The sequence below is a fragment of the Protopterus annectens genome, chromosome 12.part0 (genome assembly GCF_019279795.1).
Source record: "Protopterus annectens isolate FY-2018-M chromosome 12.part0, PAN1.0, whole genome shotgun sequence".
Taxonomy (NCBI): Eukaryota; Metazoa; Chordata; order Ceratodontiformes; family Protopteridae; genus Protopterus; species Protopterus annectens.
In genome coordinates this window covers 508,801,178-508,825,794 of record NC_056746.1, presented here as the reverse complement: position 1 = coordinate 508,825,794, position 24,617 = coordinate 508,801,178, and the positions used below count along the sequence as shown (strand labels likewise).

At 43.7% G+C, this 24,617-nt stretch overlaps 1 protein-coding gene across 1 annotated transcript in view; it reads left to right on the top strand.

Moving 5' to 3' along the window:
• Window positions 1-24,617, top strand: part of LOC122816679 (cytochrome b-c1 complex subunit 2, mitochondrial) — a 475,154-nt gene that overhangs the window by 31,942 nt on the left and 418,595 nt on the right. Inside the window, exon 2 of the mRNA XM_044089644.1 lies at window positions 5,031-5,117. Coding sequence (XP_043945579.1) covers window positions 5,031-5,117 — 87 coding nt within the window. The remainder of the gene's footprint in view (window positions 1-5,030; window positions 5,118-24,617) is intronic.

Below are 24,617 nucleotides of genomic sequence, written 5' to 3'. Positions count from 1 at the left end.
CTCGATTGTGGATTCCGTATGGTCGTCTCACGGCTACCACCATACACTAAACCCACATGATTTCTAGGTGCAAGGAAGGGAGCTGTACCACTGGAGAATGAGACCTGTGCAGGATGTGAAGGTGAGAGATAACAGGAAAACAGAATTGATTTAAACCAGAATATTTAATAATGGAGTGGAGAAGTCAGCACTGTATAGAATAAGGGGGTAGTAATTGCATAGCTTTTAACAGGAGAGTGTGAATGAGCAAAATAACACTTCAGGAAAACCTAGGCGTCACACTAGTAAGCATGTAGTTGGAGAATTCAGAAGTCGGATTTGCAAACCAAAGCAGGTGAAGGTTCAAGAATACAGAAGGTACAAAGGACTGTACTGGGAGAAATAAGTGATTGTAGGAGTGGTAACCTGGGGAATGATTACAAGAAGTGTAACCTCAGGAACATAATGATTTAAGCTTTGAACTTTATATATAGACATGCTTTAGACCTTCTTTTCCAAAGCAGTAGGGTAGTTTGAAGCTTCGAGAAAGATTTGCACTGCATATACTGGGCAAACTGAATAATTGTTTAGATATCTGACCCAATGCATCCCTTAATTCTGGAATAGACTTTCCCTGCATGCCAAGCACATTTAGTCATTATTCATGATTGGATGGGTATTTGCAGATTTAACCCTGGTGTACTATAGTATTGCTGTCCTTGACTGGGGGAGATTGTTCATTTATATGTTTACTGGGTTGTACTAACCACTTCTGCTTGGTCACTAGACCACTTGTGTAAAAGTAACATATTAACCGTAATGAAAAATGCTAAAAGTGCTGGCTTGCATATATTAGACCCTTGTTGAACTTTGGATAGATTACAACAGAGAGGAAGCCTAAAGGAAGAACAAACAGATTCTACTGACCCAGTAGGCTGGCATGGTTTGTCAGGGATGAGTGTATTTGAACTGTTGTATAGCCTTACTGCTATGATGAGCAGTTTTTTTATGAGAAGTCCTGCAAGTGTCAATCCATATTTGTCTGTTTTGACTGAACTAGGGCCAATGTTCCATAATGTATTTAAATAATATAATTCAATATATAATGTGTAATTTAAAGTATTTAAAGAGAGTTTTGAGGTTTCAGATTTTATTTTCTTGCGTTCTTCCAGCTCTGCTTTATTTCTGTCCGACTACTGTCAGAATAGATAGTCCTATTTGTTTCATTTCAACATTTTCAGGTGTAACTGCTCTGTCGTCACACTGATACTCTGGGGAAGACCTGCCTATAGGCCTATGAACGCTGCCATCTAAGGGCAAAGAATTGTGGTTATGTGGGTGCTGGGTTGGCTAGATTTTAAACCATCACTCGTTGTGTTTTTTGAAACAGCTTTGTTCATCATATCATTGGTATGTAACATGTTTGCATACATTAATAACATTGAACAAAATCTCACACTAACACTTTTCATTGCCACATACATGGCTTTGTGTATTTGTGTCTGCGCATGTGTCTAGTGGGTGGGTGCCTTGGCTAACATGATGCATGGGTAAGTAGAGAGAGCACCTAGTGCTGACAGATCTCGCAGTATTACTGTGTGATCAAGGAACATGCTAATGAGACACTTAAAGGGGTTTTCTCACTAGCTGATATGGAGAGAAGGAAGGTTGATATATTGTGTGTGCAAGAGACCAGATGGAAGGGAAGTAAGGCCAGGTGTATAGGAGGCGGGTTCAAATTGTTCTATCATGGTGTGGATGGCAGGAGAAATGGGGTAGGGGTTATCCTAAAGGAACAGTATGCCAAGAGTGTTTTGGAGGTGAAGAGAGTGTCTGATAGAGTGTTTTATGAAGCTTGAAATTGATGGTGTAATGATGAATGTTGTTAGTGCATATGCTCCACAAGTTGCGTGTGCGATGGATGAGAAAGAAAAAGTTTGGAGCGAGTTGAAGTGGTGGTGAGTGTACCAAAGGGTGAGAGACTAGTGATTGGAGCGGACTTCAATGGGCATTTTGGTGAAGTGAACAGAGGGGATGAGGAAGTGATGGGTAGGTATGGTGTTAAGGAGAGGAATGCAGAAGGTCAGATGATTGTGGATTTTGCGAAAAGGATGGACATAGCTGTGGTGAATACGTATTTTAAGAAGAGGGAGGAGCACAGGGTGACGTACAAAAGTGGAGGAAGATGCACACAGGTGGATTATATCCTATGCAGGAGGGCCAGTCTGAAGGAGATTGGAGACTATAAAGTGGTGACAGAGGAAAATGTAGTTAAACAGCATAGAATGGTGGTCTGTAGGATGACTGTAATCAAGAAGAGGAGGAGTGTGAACGCAGTGCCAAGTTAAAAAAAGGGTGATTGTGAGGTGGAGTTCAGGGAAGAGTTAAGACAGGCAGTGAAGAGTTACTGAATAGCTAGGTAGCTACAGCAGAGCTAGTAAGGGAGACTGCTAGAAAGGTGCTTGGCATGACATCTGGACAGAGGAAGGAGGACAAGGAGACCTGGTGGTGGAATGAGGAAGTACAGGAGAGTATACAGAGGAAGAGGCTGGTGAAGAGGAAGTGGGAATGTCAAAGAGATGAAGAAAGTAGACATGAGTATAAGGAGATGAGGCGCATGGCAGAGAGGTCGCGAAGGCTAAGGATAAGGCATATGGAGAGTTGTATGAGAGATTGGACACTATATAAAGAGGGAGAAGAGGACCTGTACCGATTTGGCTAGACAGGGGACAGAGCTGGGAAAGATGTGCAACAGGTAAGGGTGATAAAGGATAGTGAGAGAAACATACTCACAGGCAAGGAGAGTATGTTAGTAGATGGAAAGAGTACTTTGAGGGGCTGATGAATGAAGAGAAGGTTGGATGGTGTGGGGATAGTGGATCAGGAAGTGAAACAGATTAGCAAGGAGGAAATAAGGACCGCTATAAAGAGGATGACGAATGGAAAGGCTGTTGGCCCAGATGACATACCAGTGGAAGCATGGAGGTGCTTAGGAGAAATAGCAGTGGAATTTTTAACCAGATTGTTTAATGACATTTTGGAAAGTCGGAGGATGCCTGAGGAGTGGAGAAAGTGTTTTGGTACCTATTTTTAAGAACAAGGGTGATGTGCAGAGCTGCAGTAACTACAGAGGGATAAAATTGATTAGTCACAGCTTGAAGTTATGGGAAAGAGTAGTGGAAGCTAGGTTAAGAAGGGAGGTGATGATTAGTGATCAGCAGTATGGGTTTCATGTCAGGAAAGAGCACTACAGATGCAATGTTTGCTTCAGAGAGTTGGAAAAATACAGCGAAGATCAGAAGGAGTTGCATTGTGTCTTTTTGTGGACTTAGAGAAAGCATATGACAGGGTGCCTAGAGAGAGTTGTGGTATTGTATGAGGAAGTCTGGAGTGGCAGAGAAGTATGTAAGAGTGGTACAGGATATGTACGAGGTAGTGTGACATTGGTGAGGACTGCGGTGGGTGTGACAGATATGTTTAAGGTGGAGGTGGGATTACATCAAGGATCAGCTCTGAGCCCTTTCTTATTTGCAGTGGTGATGAACAGGTTGACAGATGAGATCAGACAGGAGGCCCCGTGGACTATGATGTTTACAGATGACGTGATCTGTAGTGAGTAGGGACCAGGTTGAGGAGTCCTTGGAGAAGTGGAGGTGTGCTTTAGAGAGGAGAGGAATGAAGGTCAGCAGGGATAAAACAGAATATATGTTTGTAAATGAGAGGAAGGGTAGAGGAATGGTGAGGATGCAGGGAGTAGAGTTGGTAAAGGAGGATGAGTTTAAGTACTTGGGATCAACAGTTCAGAGTAATGGTGAGTTTGGAAGAGAGGTGAAGAAGAGAGTACAGTCAGGGTGGAATGGGTGGAGAAGTGTCAGGAGTGATTTGTGACAGACTGGTGCCAGTAAGAGTGAAAGGGAAGGTCTACAAGAGGGTAGTGAGACCAGCTATGTTATATGGGTTGGAGACGGTGGCATTGACAAAAAGGCAGGAGTCAGAGCTGGATGTGGCAGAGTTAAAGATGTTAGGATTTGCACTGGGTGTGACTAGGATGGACAGGATTAGGAATCAGTATATTAGAGGGTCAGCCCAGGTTGGACAGTTTGGGGACAAAGCAAGAGAGGCGAGATTGCGTTGGTTTGGGCATGTGCTGAGGAGGGATGCCAGGTATATTGGGAAAAGGATGCTAAGGATGGAGCTGCCAGGTAAGAGGAAAAGAGGAAGGCCTAAGATGAGGTTTATGGATGTGGTGAGAGAGGACATGCAGGCGGTTGGTGTGAAAGAGCAAGATGCAGAGGACAGGAAGAAATGGAAACGGATGATCCGCTGTGGCGACCCCTAACGGGAACAGCCGAAAGAAGATGATGAGTGGGGTTTTCTTATGCAAACATACCTGTCTGTGAATTGCATTTTCTTCACCATCTCGCTAATTAAATAACTAAATATGAGCAATGAGCCTTTTTTGGAAATTGTGGGCATGTTTTCACATATTCATTATCAGCTGAAAAAATGTTACATATTCTGTAACTTGTAAAAAAATTTATGCATGTATGTTTGGGTGGGGTTTCATCTTTCCGTATCTGAAAAGGATATTTTGACATGAGTAAGATTCTCTTGTATTATATGGGGAATTTTTTGTTTTAAACCCCTTTTGTTGTGCGAGGGCTGCTGTTATTAACACAAGGTATCTGGATCACAGCTGGGGCTTCATCTCTATGCACCATGAAGTTAACTGCATGAAAAAAAAGATTTGCCATGGTCTAAAGAGTTACTGTTATGATTACTATAATACTTTCAGAAGATGCTAGTGCTCTTTGAGGAAATGCAGATTAAGTGGTTAAGATTTCTCACTAAGTGGCCTTGATTTTTAAATCACATTAGATTCTTTTGTTTTGAACATGACTAATAAAAATAAATTTTCTTGTGGTGAGAAGTAGGATTTGAATTTCATTACCACTGGGTTATAAGATTTTTTTATTCAGTGTGGTTTAATGTTTGGTTGTGTATTGGGATTTGTAAATTATATCTTATCCTTTTTTATTGTTATTAATTAGAGAAGAGCGTATTCAGCCAAGCCTGCCCTTAAACGTGAAACCTCGGGAGCTGCAGAACATGTTAAACTTCCTCCCCAGAATCTCCAGGTTAGTATGTGCTAGTCTTTTTTTTGTGTTGAAGTGATTTGGTATGTAATATTTCATGCTTGCCTTTTTGCATTTGAGGTGCCTGCAGTTGGATCTGTACTTTTGTTTTTATTATGTTTCCATTGTGTGGTTAGTGTGTTAACCCTCTGCTATTTCTTTCATTTAATGTAAAAAGCTTTCTCTGTACATAAACTTAAAATTTAATTTTTTGAGACATTAAGATTGCAGTAAGCTAGTGGGTGCCATGAATTGCAGGCTTGCAAGTTTTCAGTATTTTACTGTACACTGCGAGGAACAGGTCAAGGCTGGGAAATAGGGGATGAGTATTCGTTAGTGTAAATGGGGGATTGCCACCATTAACTTCACCAAAGGCTTTAAAACCATATCGCACTGAATGCTGGTGAGGATGTCATCCTGATCTTTTCTTTTTGCCCACCCCTAGTGATTCTTAAGATCCCCTACTTGCCTGTTGAAGTATGCAATTGGGAATAAGCGGCCAAGCTCTTATCTCCTCTGTGGCTGGTTAGGCTACCTTTACGCCACAGTTCCTCTGCGTGATGGTGTGCACACTCCTTATTTTAAATGGTGCCTGTGTCAACCAATTTTGGTATGTTTTCACACATTGTGTGCTGGCTGCAGTACTGCACACTGCATGGTAGTTAGCAGACCTTGCCTCTCAGCAGTTCCTGTTGGAGCACCACCCAGGCTCCAATGGGTGGTTCACACATTGAGAGTTTAGCAACCCCTCATTCCCTTGTCTATTTTCTCCAATATCTAGCTTTGCTAGCTAGACTAGAAGCCAGAACTATGGCCTAGACAATGTATTTCACTAGTCTTGCTGAGACTGGAAAGGTTTACATAGAACTGATTGGCAGGATATTTTTGTAATTTTTATTTATTTATTTTATTATTTTTGTGGGGATTTACGTTTAAGAAAGCAAAACTACTAAAAGTGTGATTTTAAGAATCCTATCATTGTTTGTTTTTTTTGCAGTGGTCCACATTTTTGTTTTATTAGTACTCCCCACTATGGTAACCAATTGTGGCCAGCTGAGAGGACCAGTTGGCGTCCTAGTTGGTGGTTAGGATTGGTTAATGTTGGGTGAAAAGAGAGAGGGGAGGAGCTAGATCTGGCAGTGATAACATCGTTCAGCATAATAGTTTTGATTTTTGGCAGGCTGTGGCCAAAACCAAAGGTCAATACGGTGTTCGTTTACATGGGGAAAGTTACCAAGGTAAGGTGCATTCAAGGAAAGCAGAAGCCATTTTTTCATTGCAAAAGGATGCTAAACTGATTGTACCCAGAAAACTACTTTGTCCAAACCAGAGTTGGAAGTGATGTCCTTCCTTAACACTGTTGTATTATTTTTTACAAATGGGATATCCTGCTGAGGATAGACTAACATCCGGCCAGCGTTTCAAAGCTTTAATATCTTCCAGGTGCAGTATGTCAAGATTTGTCCTGCATCTGAAGTGTAGGGTACTTAAATGATACTCAGAAATTCTTTGCTGCCAGTCTGAATGCTACTTTTTGAATTTGGTCTACAAGTCATTTATCGCATTGATACAGATACTACGCCTTCAAAAGGTAAGTGCCCCATTGCGTCTTTTTTCCTTCTGTGTACTCTTGAGTTCTATTACCTTTTACATGTCATCCAGGAAAGGGAGGTATAAATGTGGGAGGCAGATTTCCCATAAGGACATACACAAAAAGTTCTTTTTTTTTTTGTCTAGGTGCTGGCCACACCCATACTCTGAGATTTATAAAGCATTTGTAACAAAACTTATGCAGCTGTCTATCTTCCTTTTCTGACTGTTTAGAAAAATAGCTAATGAAACTAACAGCTTAAGGATCCATGGCTTGCAAATCTACCTGCCTCGACATTCAGCTGCTGCTTAAGAAGAAGTCTTAACTTATTGAATTTTCTGCTGTTCATCCTCCTTATGGACATCTCCATTGGGTTTGATGAAGAACCCAAGGACTACCCAGTTCCAACATCATCCTACTCTGTCGTGAAATAGTTGGTGGTTGACACGGAGCTGCCTACCACATGTCCGCTAAGGCCGTGCCTACATCTGGTGTAAACAAGGAGTGTGAACAAGGCTAATAATTTCTGAGGAACCTGGGGGGGGGTTCCCTAGATTCTTGCTAGGGAGCAAGTCTTTGGTTCCTTTATTGAAGTCAGACAAGGCTCTGAACCCCCATAAGTTTGTTGGGGCTGATTTGAAAAGAAACTGAAGACCAGACTGGTAGTTTCTGTAGCTTAGAATCCATGCACACAGTGGCAGGCTTTCACTTGGGGGAGGGGGGGTCTTCTTAAAACACTTATGGCTTTGAAGCCCCCTTGGAGGTTGTGTTCCATCCTTTGTTCCCTGGTCCTCCGCTGATGTAGCAGAGAGCTTAAATCTCCTGGCTGTGAGCAAGACCATCTGATATTCCAAACTGATAGTGCAACCAGAGTTGCAAAAAGTGTACTATGCTGTATTTATATATTTGCTTTATTATTTATATATACTTGCTGTATTGTTTCTATCCTTTGTTGTCTGCACTGTTTTTACGCCACCCTCCCTCCCAAGTGTTCTTGTAGTCTTAAACTTAGTGGGTTTGGATTTGCCTGCCCCTGCTGTAAATCTGATTTTGGTCACTGCTCCCAGTCCAATCTCATTTGATCACTCAACATAGTGCATTGAGATTATTTGGGCAGGACCACCCCCTTGCTTTTTGACTTTGAACACTCCTCCCTGTCCCAAGAGAGAGAGCATTTGGGCAGGACTACCCCCCCCCCCGTAGCCTAATTTTTAACTATCCTATGTTTCTTCCCTCTCCATACATACATATATGTGTGTGTGTGTGTGTGTGTGTGTGTGTGTGTGTGTGTGTGTGTGTGTATATATGTATATATGTGTGTATATGTATGTATATATACATATATATATATATATATATATATATATATATATATATGTGTGTGTGTATATATATATATATATATATATATATATATATATATATATGTATATATACACAAAAAAAAACACTTTATTCAGCTGCTTTTACTGTAATTGTGTTCTTCATACTTCTTACCTTATTTTTGCTAAGTGTTCAAGTGCTTTCATTCTGCTGCATTTATTACTGCTTGTTAGTAGCCTAATTAAATTAATCCTTATAAGCATTCTAAGCTTTGGTCTTAAGCACTTGTGCTTCAGACCAGTTACTTTACATTTAAGAAGGCTCTTGTGGGTCTACACTGTTGTGGACAAACCCTCAACAAAACCCTCTCTCCGTAAGTCTGCTCAAGCATTCAGAACACTGTCTGGGCAATTCTCGTCACTTTCTGCTGCCAGCCTGGTCGATATGGGGATACTGAGAGTGTGGCAACTGCCTCATGTTTACTGGCAACCCACTGCTCAAGCATTCGGAACACTATGTCTGGGCAATTCTCATCACTTTCTCCTGCCAGCCTGGTTGACATGGGCATACTGAGACAGTGTAGGAACTGCCTCATGTTTACTGACAACCCTCTTCTCCTAGCACATAATTCTTCTACCTGCGAGAAATGCATGTGCATCAGTAACCAAGTCCAAGCTCTCTCGAGCCACAGTCAGTAATCCTGACTCGGGATATTATCAGCACAAACACCACACGACTTGCATCACATAGCCGTGCGCAACACACATACACACACCTATGCAAAGGTCTTCATTAAAAACTTGCCTAAACAGCAGAGACCTCCAAAGCACACACATTCCACAAACAACACCAAACACATCATACACAGCAGACAACACACCAATGTCTTACAAACACAGCCCATAAGGCAAAGCAATAAACCATCACAGCTCACAAGCCATAACAATAAACCAAACGGGCAAGTCATTGGTGACATTTCCGATGTCCCCCTCACTAGGCACGACCAGAAGGTCCCAGTCAGTTGTCTGTCGGGTGCCAGAATCCACCACATCACACACGCACCTAAGTCTCTGCACAGCAAGTACGAGTACGACTTTGTCATTGTACATGTTGGTGTGAATGACTTAAGACATACCTCCCTGGACTATATGAAGAGAGATATGATTGAACTCTCAGCATGTGTTACAGGCAGGTGTGACCCTAGCCCTAAGCAGTATCCAACCTTCACCAAGAATGATACCGCAATACCAACAAAAAAATAATTGACCAGCAATTGGATTAGTTTCTGATGTCATTCCAAGGGGATCCAGTATCTGTCTGCCTGGGATGACATGGTTGACAGGCCTAGATGCTTTGCCAGAGATGACATTCACCCAGCACACTGGGTTTCTGGATCCTGGCCAAGGCTCTCCCCTCCCCCATTGTGCCTTTTTTAGGCAATGTCCCAAAGACAAACCTTCCAACATAAAATATCTGTCAAAAAACAAATTGAAGGTCATGCTGCTTAACGCTAGGAGCCTAAACCTGAAAATGGACTCTGGAATCCCTCCTTGCACTGGAATATGCTGATATCTGTATGGTCACGGAAACTTGGTTAAGGGCTGCGGAGAGCACCCCTGCCTTACCAAGCTGTACCGCATTTCACACATTTCGACCCCAAAATGAGGTTGAGAAGACTAAGGGTGGTGGAGTCTGTCTTCATCAAGGACAGGCACACCTCCAGACTGGTTTGCCAGCATGATGCACTGGAGCTACTCCAGGTACAACTGACAGTTGGCAAGACACCTATCCAAGTTATAGCTAGCTATAGACCTTCCCCTACATGACTCGGGGCACCCACTCCTCTTACATTTATAGCTTCACACCACTGCCCCCCCCCCCCCCCCCAGGATGCAGACCACTATGCTGAACAGTACACCAGTGCAGTTTACAAGCACCTGTACAACTGCATGGACTCAAGCCATACCCAATAGAACTAAAACCTGCTCCTCAAGGAAACGCCTGTTTAGTGGACATCCTCTATCAACAGGCTTTACAACAAAAGGAAGAAACCATTGTCCAAGAGTAAAGGGGGAACAAATTCCAAATTGGAAAAACTCCCTCCTTAGCCTGAACAAGCAAATTGGATCACTAGTGAAGACATCCAAGGCCAATTATGAGTTGAAATTAGCCTCCGTAACAAAGGGAAACCATAAAGTCTTCGGTTACATCAGGAACCTCCATGGCAAAGCCTGGGTTTGTTCCGAGTTAGTCTCACATACACTGATCCTGTTGACTTGGACAACCTGCTAGCAGATAGTTTCAGCACAGATTTGTCCTGCACCTCACATCTCCGTAGATCAAGTGTTAACAGGCCCTATCCAAGGCAAAAAACACACCTTCCATGGGACCAGATAGTATCCCAAGATGTATTCTGCACCATCTCTAGCAAGAACTGGCTTCACCATTGATCACCCTGTTCAGCCACACGTAAGTACTGGCTTCATTCCAGCTGAGTGGAGAACTGCCATTGTCATCCCCTTGCACAAAGGTGGTGCCACTACTGACCCAGGAAATTATCGCCCCATTAGCTTTACAAGTCTGATCTGTAAAGCCGTGGAGCGTATTATGGATCTCATAGGCAATCTCCAAGCACTTGACCCCACCCAGTTCGGATTCGTCAAGGGCAGATCTTGCCTGTTGAACCTGGTTGACTTCTTTGAGACTGTCACCAAGCCCCTGCATGAGGGAAAGTCAGTAAATACAGCTTATATTGACTTTGCCAAAGCCTTTGACAAAGTCAGTAAATACAGCTTATATTGACTTTGCCAAAGCCTTTGACACAATCCCCCACTCGGGCATCATCCAAAAGCTAACACAGCTTTGCATAAATCCCTATCTTATCAGGTGGGTGGCCAACTGGCTCACCAACAGGACCCTCAGAGTTAAAATGGGCACCTCCACCTCCGATAGTAGACTTGTCACTAGTGGAGTTCCCCATGGATTTCTCCTGTGACCCCTACTATTTGGCATCTATTTCTCCAGAGGTGCAGGCAAAGACAAAAGGCATGTGGCTGACCAGGTTTGCCAATGACTGTAAGTTGGGTGCTGTCATTGGCTCCCCAAACTACGTTAACTTACTGCAAAATCGTCTCACAGCAACTAATGACTGGTGCCAAAGTCATGGCCTCAAGCTGAATGCAAAAATAGTATTGTCATACAATTTGGTTAAAACACGGCCCCTACTGATTGCCACATCAATGGCAACCTTTTAAGCACACAACCTGTGGTGAGAGAGCTGGGCACTCAGGCTGGTAACAGCCTCACGTTCAACAAGCAATGGTCAGAAAAGCCTTTTACTTGGTACAACTCATAAGTAAAGGGATTGCATCCAGAAAAAAGGAGGTTATTACCACTCTATACTCCTCCCTCATTAGACCAATAAGTGAGTAGGATGCCCCGTTTGGGATGTACCTCTCTAAACATCTGCACCAACTGGAAAGGCCACTGAAATACCTCACAAACAGAATCCATGGCCTCTAACACCTGTCCTATGCGGACAGGCTCAAATCACTATCACTCTATTCTCTATCATACAGATTGCTCAGGGGTGATCTGTGTCTATCCTACAAGGCTCGGACTACTAAAGATGCTCCATATCCGTAAGTCTAACTCCTTACACAATAGCCTCTCAAAAGGCCTGAACCTAATATGTGACATTAACAAAACCTACTGGAGACAGGTTTGTCTCCTAGAGGCTGCCCCATCTCTGGAATAGACTTCCCATAACATCAAACAGAGCACTTCGCTGACCCTCTTCAAGCGCAACCGTGATGAGTGGATGGGAAACCACAAATTTAGCCTAGGGGTTCCACCTGTCTCCCTCATTGACAGGGGCAATAGGTGCTGACTGAGGTTTCCTTTGGGGGATAAACTCTTGGCTAGGCTTGTAAGGGCCCCAAGGCCATTAGCCCAGTAACCTCCTATGATCCTTGTAAGTGTCTACAAGATTCTGATTCCTCAGAGGAGTATGTGGACTTAGAGGAGTAAGCCAAGGATTCCTCCCTAGAATCTAAAATTCATTTCTCTTTCCTGCAGTGGGGTTTGAAGAAGTTTCCCTTTCCCATGATTCCTCCCTTGAAAAGTTGCCTTTTGTGGACACTATTCATGTGAGAGAACATCTTAAAAAATAGGATTGTTCCCAGAGTTCTGATATCCAGAAGAGGTACTCTGACCTTTTGCAGATTGATTCACCATGGCCTTCAGCATTCCCTCCAGTTTTGAATGATTTCTTGGGACGCTTTTTCCTTCCATTTCTCAGGCTTCCGTTTCCCAGCCTCCTGCTCCCAAAAAAATATGACTGGCATTACAAAGTTCCCAACACTCAAGTTTTTACATAAAGCCCTTTTTCTGTCCCTGCAGTGATTTTCCTGGCTACCTGCAGTGATTTTCCTGGCTACTGGTAAGCCTTCTAAGTTGCTGTCCTCGCCAAGTTTTTAACCTTTAGTTTTTAATCTTCTGATATGGATATCCATGGTGTGGACAGGTATGGTTAAAAAAAAAAAAAAAAAAAAAAACTGCCACCTTAGCTTTCAGAGCCATAAACTATCAGGCCAATTTGATTAGATATGTACTGGCTCTTCTTTTCAACTGGGTTGTGTGCCTTGCCTGATTCAAAAGTTAAGTCCTCTGCTATTTCCTTTTGAGCTGTGCTTTCCCAGTAGCTTGCCATTCTAAATTGTAGTTATGATGCTGATGATGACAAAATCTTTTTGTACTTGCTGCATCTGAGATTTTCAAAACCTTGCAGGATAAGGGGAATGACATGTAAAATCTTAAGAAGATATTCCTTTCTTCTGTTCCCAGGTTTCATAAAAATTACCCCTGTAAATTTTCCTCTTTGTGGAAGCATTAGAGACAACCTCCCAGGACTAAGTCTCTGGGCTCTGAGTCAAAAGCCACCTTTTCCTGCTAAGTCTGCCTCCATTTTGACATTTAACCTCTTCTGACTCTCTGCTCGATTCTTCTTTCCCTCAGATTGGCTCTCCTTTTCATGCTGGCAACGCATAACCACAGACTCACCATCATTCAGAATGACTGTTTCGTGGTTTGGAAGTCTGTTCCTCTCTCTCTTTCGGCATTCCTCAATCTCTCCATTGCCAACTTCATCATTTTCTTTTGATTCTTCAAGACCTTTTGGTTCAAGGAACCATTCAGCCCATTCCATCCTTTCAACGGGACAAAGGATTTTCCAGTATGTTCCTAGTTCCCAGGAAGGAGGGTTCCTGGAGGCCCACTCTTTCTGTCTTTCTTGTCTCAACACATTTGTAAAAGTTTGCTCTCTCTAAAGATCTCTCTCCAGTCTGTTTTCCCTATTACTTCCTCATGTTTTCTTGGTGACTCTGGATTTGAAGGATGCTTACCTTCACATTCCCATTTGTCCTTTCTTCAGGAAAGTTTTGCATTTCTCAGATGTTCTTTGTGTTTCACTGTTGCTGCAATCATTACATTTGGGTAGTCTGCTGGCAGGTTGCCCTCAGTTGGCCTGATTAACAAAGTCTTGGGTCCTGTGTCGGTTGCTGTCCCTTCTTCTATGTTAAGTCATCAGGGGTATAAAATATGCAGCCGACGCCATTACAGCAGTCTTTTTCTTGCCGAGCGGTGCCCAAAGCAGAAGCAGTTCACAAGTGCTGGTCGGCCGACTCCTGAAATTTTCATTTTCGAGTTTCAGAACCGAAGTCTTCAACTAAAAGGTAAGTACCCCATTCTGGAAACTTTTTCTTGCTCCTTACCGATGTCAGTAAAAGTTAATAATTGTATTACTTGTGGGAAGCCAATACCTCCATAAGGATTTTCATTTGTACTGTATTCCTTGCCTAGGCCCTGACCACGATGTACCTTGCTGTCAGTTTTGTGCTTTATTTAATCAGCGCACTATCCATCGTCGTTATATTTTTGCCTCTCATTATTTCGGTTCTCTGTTTAATTATCCAGAAATGACGTCGGTTAGCCATCCGACTACTGGAATACCGAAAAAACGCAAAGAAAAAGTCAGACACAGGCCGTTGAGGTCCAAAACTGCCGACTGCGCTTCTCCCAAGCTAGTCGCCAGTTCGCTGGTACTCAGTGAGGCACTTTCTCAGCCCCTGTTACCTGCTACTTCTGATTCGCAGGCCTCTACCGAGACCCATATGCTTCACCTATGGAACCTGCGGATGTCTCTACCTTGGATGGGTCCGGAGCCGCTGTGCAGGTACCGGCTTCTGAGGGTGTATTCAGGCCTACAGACTTGCATATTAAACAAACTCCACCTTCAATACTAAGGCCTAAATCTGAGTCTGTCTAAAACACCGATGCCCAGGCCACATGTTCAGGCCCCTATGCCTAAAAAAAAAAAATGATCAAAATGGCTGAAGATTTAATAACTCTAATCAGGGGTAGTCACCCCTCGTTCTAAAAGGCCTAGGGCTGAACTTGACTATGAATCTTCTGAACAGGATTCTGTATCTTCTGACTCCTCTAATGACCTGGATTTGTCCATACCTACTTATGAGGACTCTGATGCAGAGGATTCCATTCCCTCTGCTTCTCCCCCTAAGTTTTTCTCTTTTGGGGAAACTTTACATACCTTAAGGGAGCATTTCCACTGGGAAAATCAGGATTTTTCTGAATCCAAAAATATTCTTGGGGATTTCCTTCTGCTTCCACAGCATAGGCCTTTGGCTATACCTCGTACAAGACATTGTTGATGATGTGTTTTCGGAATCCAGTATGGCCCCTGATTCCCTGCCTCCGGCCCTTAGTAAACCAGACAGATACTACAGGGTTCCTCTGTCCCACAAATTCCTTTTCAAAAATCCTCTTGCGGACCCTGAAGCCATTTCTCAGGGGCCCAAGGGCATTAAGGCTTCTATTGCTAAAAATCCTACCCCTTTTGATAGAGACTCCAGGGCGCTGGATAGATTGGGTAAAAAGGTTTATACTTCTGCAACCTTGGCAATCGGGGCTTTAAACTGTCAATTCCATATGCTAAAATATCAACAGCATATCATGGGACTGCTTAAACAGAAAATGATGTTGATTTCTGACTGTTTGGAAAATAAAGATTTACAGGATTTATTGTATTCAGCTGAACAAGTTGGAAAACATACTTTGCAATGTAGTTTTGATTCTTTAGAGGCCTCTTGCAGGGCTGCTGTTACTGGGTTTGTGCTTAGAAGGCATGCTTGGCTTAAGGAGCAGTCTCTGCCTGATCATGTTAAAGCAAAACTGTTGGATGCTCCTTTGCAGCAAGACCACCTGTTTTGCAATAAGGCTGAAGAAGTTCTAAAAAAAAGATGGAAGATAAAGCTAAATCTATGCAGACTGTGAAAGATTTCTTATAAGTACAACCTCCAAGATTTAGTAGGCAATGGCCTACTAAGAACTGGTCCTTTCCAGCTCCTTCCAGAACCACTCAAGCCAAACTCACACTCCAAAAGCACCAGGTTTCAGTCCCAAGGGAATTTCAGAACTAAGTAATGGGGTGCTTCTACTTTCAAATCTGGAAATAACAAGACACCACCCTATGGTAAACAGTCTCAATGACTTTCCTTTAAAATTACCAAGCACTTACCTCTCAGCTGCCCCTTTGGGGGGAAAACCTAGCTCTTCATGCAAAAAAACTGGCAACTTATAACCCAGGACAAATGGGTTTTAAATGCTGTGTCCCAGGGATACAGCTTTCATTTCCATACATTGCCAACTCCAAACGGGTGGCCAGACCTGCCCCAAAATCAGTGGGCAGAGGCACAGAACCAAGTACTTTCCCTCCTAAACATGGGAGCTATTCAACTAGTACCAGAAGAGGAAAGGGGACAAGGTTTCTATTCCAGACTTTTCCTGGTACCAAGAAAAGACAAATCATGGCGTCCAATTCTGGACCTGTGTACTCTCAACACCTTTCTGGACATTCCAAAATTCAAGGTGCTGACTATTCACCAGTTACTTCCTATGCTAGGCAAGGATGCCTGGTTGGCAACTCTAGATTTAAGAGGCCTACCTGCATATTCCGGTCAGGGAATCTTGCAGAAGATACCTATGCTTCAAAGCAGGCTACTTGCATTATCAGTTCTCTGCACTGCCCTTTGTGAATACCCTGGGCATAGTAGACAAGCCAAAGTGCCTGGCTCCAGTAATTGCATTTTGCAGGCAAAGAAATATTCAAATATATCTATACCTGGACGATTGTCTAATTCAGGCAGAAAAGCAGGCCATTCTTCTAACATCTGGCGTTTGTAAAAAGGGTTCTAACTTGTCTGAGGTACACCATAAATGAAAAGAAATCACAACTGGTACCCTCTCAAAAAATTACTTTCCTGGGTGCAAGCTTGAATACAACTGCCCAGATGGCTTTCCTTATGCCAGAAAAGCAAATTCATTTGGTGTCTTACTTCAAACAGGTGGCCACAAAAACCCTGCTATCTGCAAGACAAATACTGCAAGCTTTGGAGTTCATGGCCTCCTGCATTCTTCTAATTCCATATGCAAGACTGCATATGAGGAAACTTCAGTGGTACTTAAAAAAGTTTATGGAGTCAGCATTGTCACAGCCTGGAAACAATGATTCCTGTCATACCTTGCCTGCGCCTAGAGTTCCTATGGTGGGCAGAGGCCTGCCACCAAAACAAGGGACTGCCATTCACACCACCCCCTGCCACCTGCACCCTAACTACTGACGCATCAGATTATGCATGGGGGGGGGCTCATCTGGCAGGAAAGTGCATTCAGGGCAGATGTAGCCCAAATCAAATGCACCTTCATATCAATCAAAAAGAAATGCTAGCTGTACAGATTGCACTGATAGCCTTCAAGGACTAGCTTCATCCAGGACAACTAATGGTAAAGACGGACAACACCACGGTTATGTGGTACATAAACAAGCAGGGGGGGTACACATTCCTACCCCCTCTGCAGACTAGCCATGGCATTGTGGAACACTGCCTTGAGCTACCAAGTACAACTACAAGCTCAATTCTTGCCAGGAAAGCTGAATATTCTGGCAGACGAACTAAGCAGAAATCTCATGGACCTACACGAATGGAAACTGGAACCACGGATTTTCAACATGTTGACACGGAAATGGGGGAGCCCAGACATAGATCTTTTTGCTTCACCCCAGAACTACCAGTTGGACAAATTTTGCACATGAACTCCTCACAAAAAAGCCTGGAAAGTGGATGCTCTGTCCTTCAGCTGGAAAAACCTATCAGTCTATGCCTTTCCCCCTCTGGCTCTACTTTCCAAAGTTCTTATAAAAGTCAAACAGGACAAACCAAAACTGATTTTGATTGCTCCAGACTGGCCTCGTCAACACTGGTACCCACTCCTGCACAGTTTGTCATAAATGTCTCCATGGCATCTGCCTCAGACACCTTCCTTACTGTCTCAGCAGGAGAACCAAATTCTGCACCCTCCACTCCAAACATTGAATCTTGCAGCTTGGTTCTGCAGCTTCCACTCCAAACATTGAATCTTGCAGCTTGGCTAATCATTTAAATTCCCCCTTAGCATCCCTCAGCAAACCTGTGATGGATGTCATTTTGGAGGCGAGAAAACCTAGTACTAGAAAATCTTATGCTGACAAATGGAAAAGATTCTGTGCCTGGAATCAATCTCGAGGGATGAGCACAGCAGCGCCCAATTTACCTCAGATTTTGCAATACTTAACTGAGATGCTTCACAAGGGCCTATCTTTTTCTTCCATAAAAATCCATGCCTCAGCCATTTCAGCTCATTACAACACAGAACCCCCCCCCCCTCTTCTCTCATCCTCTGCTAAAGCAGTTTCTCAGAGGGGCCAAAAACTTGAGATCACCCAGGAGCTCCAACCCCTGCCTGGGACCTTAACTTTGTATTGGAGAAACTCACTCTACCGTCTTTTGAGCCAGCTGCTACTGCAGACTTAAAATTTCTTTCCTGGAAAACAGCCTTCCTTTTAGCAATCACTTCAGCTAGAAGGATATCTGAATTACAGGCCCTTTTTAGCAGTGGTACCTTTCATCTTTCATGCGGACAAGGTGTCACTCAGGACCAATCCATCCTTCGTGCTCAAGGTGGTATCCAGTGTGGCTCTTAATCAGTCCATTCGTTTGCCAACTTTCTTTTCCAATCCACAGAACAAGGAGGAGCGGATTCTGCATTCATTGGATGTACACAGACAACTTAGATTCTGCTTGGATAGGACTAAATCTCAAAGAAAATCTGAGCAACTGCTGGTAGCATTTGTTGCAGGGGCAGAGGGGAAGGCTATTTCAAAACAAACCATTTCTAAATGGATAAGCCATTGTATTCATTTCTGCTATAAGTACCATGGAAAACCTATCCCCCAGGGGATCAGATCTCATTTCACCAGGGCTACATCTACTTCTACAGCCTTTTTCAGAGGTGTTCCTACCAGGGATATTCTAGAAGCTGTTACCTGGAGTTCAGTTCATACTTTCACCAAGCATCATCACTTACCAATTTTCTCTAAATCCAGAGCTGGCTTTGCCACTGCTGTTTTGCAGGGCCTTATAGCTGGTCCTAATGCTGTATAAATCCATCCTCCCAACCATAGCTTTGGGAATCTACCCAAATGTAATGACTGCAACAGTGAAACATGAACATAGTACAGTTGTGTACACTTAACATAAATGTAGATGTTCGAGTGTATTCACTGTTTCAGTCCTGGTTACCCTCCCTCCATCCCCCTGTTTTTCTCTTACCATACCTCTACTTTCTTTTACTATGCTTAAAAACCTTTTTGGTGTATTTGCTTTTGTTTGGAGGTATATTTTGGTGTGTTTAATTACTTATATATTTTGCTCCCCATTTGGGGGGCACCTGATATCTGGGGCAAGAAAAACTGATGTAATGGCGTTGGCTGCATGTTTTATACCCCTGACGACCTCACGTCATGGAATAAGGGACAGCAACCGATGCAGGACCCAAGACTTTAATCAGGCCGACTGAGAGCAACCTGCCAGCAGATTATCCAAATGTAATGACTGCAACAGTGAATACTCTCGAATCTACATTTATGGTAAGTGTACACAACTGTACTTTTTTTCCTTACATCATCAGTTCCCTGCTATACCTTTTGGTCTTTCTACAGCTCCTTACCACCAGTGTAGCCTTCTGCAGATATAGGGAGTTCAAATTTTCCCTTACCTAAGTGTTGATTCAGGCCCTCTCTCAGCACCTTCTGCTACAGAGAATGGATTTCACTCTAAATTTGAAAGTCTGTCCTTGCTCCTTCTCAAGGAAGAGTTTTCTGGGTTGCAGGATTCAGACCTTGCTAGTGATGGCTTTCCTTTGGGGTTCATGGCATTCACTATTCCTATGGTTCCCTTCACCTGGCTGCACGAGGAAGTTTCAGAGGTATTTCAAAACTGTTTGGCTTCAACATTGCCATCCTCTGGATGTTCTCATCCTTTTCTTGCCTTGCCTCAAACTCAAGTTCCTCTGGCAGGTTCAGCAAATTTCTCTGAATCCTGCTTACCCTTTTAGGTTCCTCTTCCCATTCAGGACCTACACATTGATGCTTCCAGTTAGGGTTGGGGAGCCTCTTCTAACAACAGAGTCTTCCCAGCAGTAAGTGGACCATGTCAGCATAAGAGATGAGAGCTCAGATTGTGGTTTTTTGTGCTTTGCTCTCTCTTTTGGTTTCAGGTTATTTGAGAATTTTCATAGACTACACCATGACACATCTGCATAAGAAACCTCTGTACATACCTTTTACTAAGCATTTATAAATTGGATGCAATTTCTAGGGCCAGAGCTGATTTGCCAGGAACATCCTGTGTAGTTTATTGGGTGGTTCCTCTGTGGCTTCCGTGTCTCATTCTCTCCAGTAGCTTTTTGTACTCTCCCTTTTTGTAAAGATTACTGCAACAGTTTTAAGGGAAGTCATAGTACAGTTATGCAAGATCTTACTATAACAGTAGATGTCCTACTTCTCACTTCTGTCACTCCTTCCTTCCCTCTTGTTTTCTCTGTGGCTTTCCCTCTGGCCAAGGTATCCTTCTTTCCTTTTTGGATGCACATGTTGTTGCTTCTTCTCTTGAGTTCCTCTGGATCTCCTGAGGAAACTTGGATCTGATTTTAGGCACTTGTACATCACTTGTGTACCTTCATGCTTTAGACATTGGACATACTTCTGACATACGACACCTGGAAACAGTTAAGGCTTTGGTGTGCTGGCCAAATGTTAGGATATCCTGTTTGTAAAGAGTACTGCAACAGTGCGAAGTAGGAAATCCATCTTATTCAATTGTGCTTTCATCATTCTCACTGTTGCAGTAGCCTTTGTTAAAATGCTTCATGATCTTTGAAATCACACAAAATTTGCATAAGCAGTACACATTCCACAAAATAGCCCCCAAATCAAAAGCCTTGGCTAAAAATGGCACAAAATAAAATCATTATTTTACTAAATGGGTTTTCTGTAAAAGAAGAGTTCCGGTGTGGGAACTTAACTTCCAGAAAAGAAGCTTGAAGGCGAATTGCTGCTCCTATGAAGCCTCAGTGCTGCTACTTCTTGAGGCTGCAAGGAAGTCTAGGTAGCCACTTGTATCTTGGGCAGGATACAACCCAAATAGCCAAAAGACTATTTGCAGATTGAGGAATTTGAACCGCTACTGTTATGGCAAGTGCAATCTGCACAGCTCTACTTTCTTAAAGGGCTGACAACTTCATTTTTGTAGTGATTGTGCTGAGGAGGGCAGTGCTGCTGAACTATTCTCAGAGGTCTGATATTGCTCTTTTGCCATCAATTCCCTTCCTCCTAGATATTTTACAGCAGGGTTGTTGGGTCCAAGGAACAGTAATCTGCATTTGTCTGCACTGATCTTCAACTGTCACTTTTCTGCCTCTTGTTCGGTCTTTTCCATATCCTTCTTTTGACTCCACCCTTCCACTGCTATGTTGAACTTTTTGCCTTCTGTGAAAATGTTGACCCTTTTCTCTTCCTTATTTGTATCTTTAAAAAACATGCTGAAAGAATACTGTCTTGACAACTGAGCCTTCTGGTACTTTATTTTATTTTTTTAATCCCTGCTATCAATCCTTTATGCTCTTTAGTGCTGTCCTTCCACCAGCTGCTGTAGTTCCTTGCATCTACCTGTATAAGACCAAGCCAAGGGCTTTTCTGAAGTCCACCTAAGATTTATATTGGACACGTAGTCAGTGTGTAAGTTATAAAAATGAATTGGGTTTAACTGACTGCCTTCCTGGAAACTAGAAATTTCCAAGAGGACCAACCTGGGTTCATGTCCAGAAGGAGCAGTCATCCTTTCTGTGATGTTCTCTCCCTGCCATTTTCTGTGATGTTCTCTCCTTGCCATTCTCTGTGTAAGTTATAAAAATGAATTAGGTTTGACTGCCTTCCTGGAAAGTAGAAATTTCCAAGAAGACCAATCAGGGTTCATGTCCAGCAGGAGCAGTCATCCTTTCTGTAATGTTCTCTCCTTGCCATTCTCTGCCACTGCTATTAGTCACCTGCAGGCATGTTGATGTGAATTTTTCCTGCTTTCACAACTTGAGGGTTTGAAGGCACTTTAGCAGTAATCTGTTAAGTATCTAATTTGGGGAATTTGCCAGCAAATTGACCAGATACCCAAGGAACCCTGTAAAGTAGCTTTTGTTGTCCCTCTGTTTTGGCCTCCCTAAGAACAGCCAGTCCCCCCCCCTGTTCTCCATCTTGGTAGGTTTCCCGGCTCATACACTCTGCCCTACCTCTCTTAAGTGACTATATCCTTCCCTTATTTTCGTCTGAGAAGAGGGAAAAAAGTATTCATTCAGTACCATTCTGCTTTCTCTGTCTACTCTACTCTAATTCCTGACATCTTTGATCAGCCTGGCCCAAATCTGTTCCTTCCTCCTGTTTATGTTTACTTAGTCTTTTGATCCCATTTCTGCCCCCAAATTCTTTAAACTGCATGCAGTTTTGATCTTTGGCTGAATTTCAGTAGCTCTTGGTATCGCATCTTCCTGCGAATATTCTTTGCAAGGAGGAATCGGAACTAGAAAAAAATGAAATTTCTTACTAGTACATCTGCAGTTGTATATCAGATAGGTTGGCAGACTGAGAACTGAAAAAGACGGCACTGTGTTAGACAAAAAAAAATACAAAGAAAAAGAATACTACCACAGAGTATTTGGATCACACTTGTCCTTAAAGTTCAGAAGCCCAGGAAAGCTGACTTATTTAATTTATGTGCTTTTGATTTTGTTTTTTAAAGAAAGTGATTAGAGCAGTTTGTTTCATTGTTTTATTCCTTTGGGGGGAGGGGGGTAGTGCTATTAAGGATCTCCGCTTTAGAATCCTAGATCTTGGTTTGTTACGATGGGCTTAACCCCACACAGAATGTGTGACAGAACCATAACTGTAAACTACTATAAGTCAGAGAACATGCCCACATTCTGATTCCTTTACTGAATCTCTTACGTTTGTGGAAATATCTAGCTTTTGGGCTCTTTTGTGCATCCATGTAAAATAATGTCTTTGTAATGATTTCATCTGAAGTAGTTACTCACAGGTTGCAGATAAATTGTTATTCGGATCCATATTGGATCCGAGCCAGCAACATTTTTCAAGCATCTGCTTCCCTTACCCATAATCCCTCACATCTCCTACCTTCCCAGATCTCATTTGCTGCTTCATGCGTACGCATCACGGTCTCTATAGCTCCAAGTTGGATGTAGTAAGTGGTACTTTTTCATATATATTTAGTGTGTATGTGTAGTCATTTTTTTGTCATCCCTTTCCTCCCCTTCGTCGATTTTCTGTCAAAAAAAAAAGGTAGTTTTAAGTTAGTTTGTGAGGTAGTGTAGGCCTAACCCGACCTTTGTGTGTGTGTGTGTGTGTTAGTGGGTTTAGTTTTGGCTGAGTGGTTTTTGGTGATGGCTGAGCAGCCAAAACCAACTTTTAAGAAATGCACAGTGTGTGGCCACAAGCTTTCACTGGCTGATGGCTGCAATCTGTTATTTGCCTGGGTGTTCCCCACCTTTCTTTGCCTTGTAGTGTGTGTGCAGGGTTCAGCCCTAGGGCATTGAAGGAAAGGAAGGCAAAGCTGGTAGCTAAGGGCCTGCTACCAGTTTCTGCATTGGACTCTACGACCTCGGCTCCAGTAGCTGATCAACCCCCCCCCCCCTCAGACTGGGACTCATCCTCCCTCTAAGCCTTCTGAGATGGGGACAAAATCAAAAGACTTGAGAGACAAGGATAAGAGGGGGGAAAGGCACCACAAACTGTCTCCAGAATGAGAGCCCTTTCCCAGCATGCCTACTAAAGTTGTCAGGAACACCTCTCCTCGGCTTCACTCCCTGAGGTTCTCTCCGGAGACTACTGAGCCCTCTGACCAGAGGCCCTCTTCAAGGTCATCTCATAGCCCAGCCAGATCCAAGTCAGTCACCTCCTCGCGGTCGATTCGGAGTCTGTCGGAGCTTGACATGGACAGAATGATGCAGAGGTTCATTCTGACCCAAATCCAAATGAGAGTCTTGCCAGGCCCCTCTCCGGCTGGAGAGGGGACCTGTATGCCATACTTCCATCCAATCTGTCCTTCCCTGATCCGACCTGCGGTTTTGGGGTTTATGGATCCGAGGATCCTTGGAGCTGGGGGTTCGGCGCCGATGGTTCCTCGACCCTCGATGCCGGTGATTACTTTGAGTTCCTCGGATCAGACTTGTTCGGATCAGAGCAACTCGCGGGGCCACGAACGGGGAGTTGGATCCGAGGGAACAGAGGTGTCTTTGGCTCTGACTTTGTCTGATCTGAGATGTTCCTTCGGGACCCCGGATGCCTTGGTCTCAGCCCCGATCCTCACAGCAGAGCCGGGTAGAGCTTCTTCCTTGTTTGTTCAGGAGGTGCGCTCTCCTTCGGTCTTCGTGGTGGAGAAGGGCTGGGGTCTCAATCCTTGGGAGAGAACCATCGCCTTGGGCTCCGCCCAGACTTCTGTTGATTTGGTCACAACTCCCATCAGCTTGTCCCAGGGACAGCTCGTGCTAGAGGACCCCCAGGTGGATCCTGTTGTGGAACCCCCCCGTGACTTACGAGCCCTCTTCAGAGAGTCCCACTGAAGAGGGTCCCCATAGGCACTTTTATAAGAGGAGGCACATGGGACTCCCCAGAGTCCCTCACAAAGGTGAGGGTTCCCCCAGGTCACCTCCCAAGGATGTCTCCTTTGGAGACATCATGGAAATCCTCCGCCAGAGGGGAGGTTGGTCAGCCCCAAAATCCTCTATGGACGACTCTGTATTCCTGGAGGCCTTTGGCACAGGCCCATCTACATCCTGGGTGTCCCCTCCTGCAGATCCCTTAGTGGGTCATATTACCACGCGGGCATGAAAGGAGCCTGACACCATAGAGCCAATACCCAAATGCCCGGACAGGATCCTTTCTCCTCGCTCAGGCAGGCCTGGTACAAGGGATCCCCGGTGGATGCTACGGTTGTTGCAGCTGTCACCAAGAGAGAAATGGCACAGGAAAGTTCTTCGGTCCACCCTCCGGACAAGGAGTCTAGGGCAGTTGATCGGTTTGGGAAGTGAGTCTTTTCTTCAGTGACGTTTTCCATACGAGCGCTGAATTA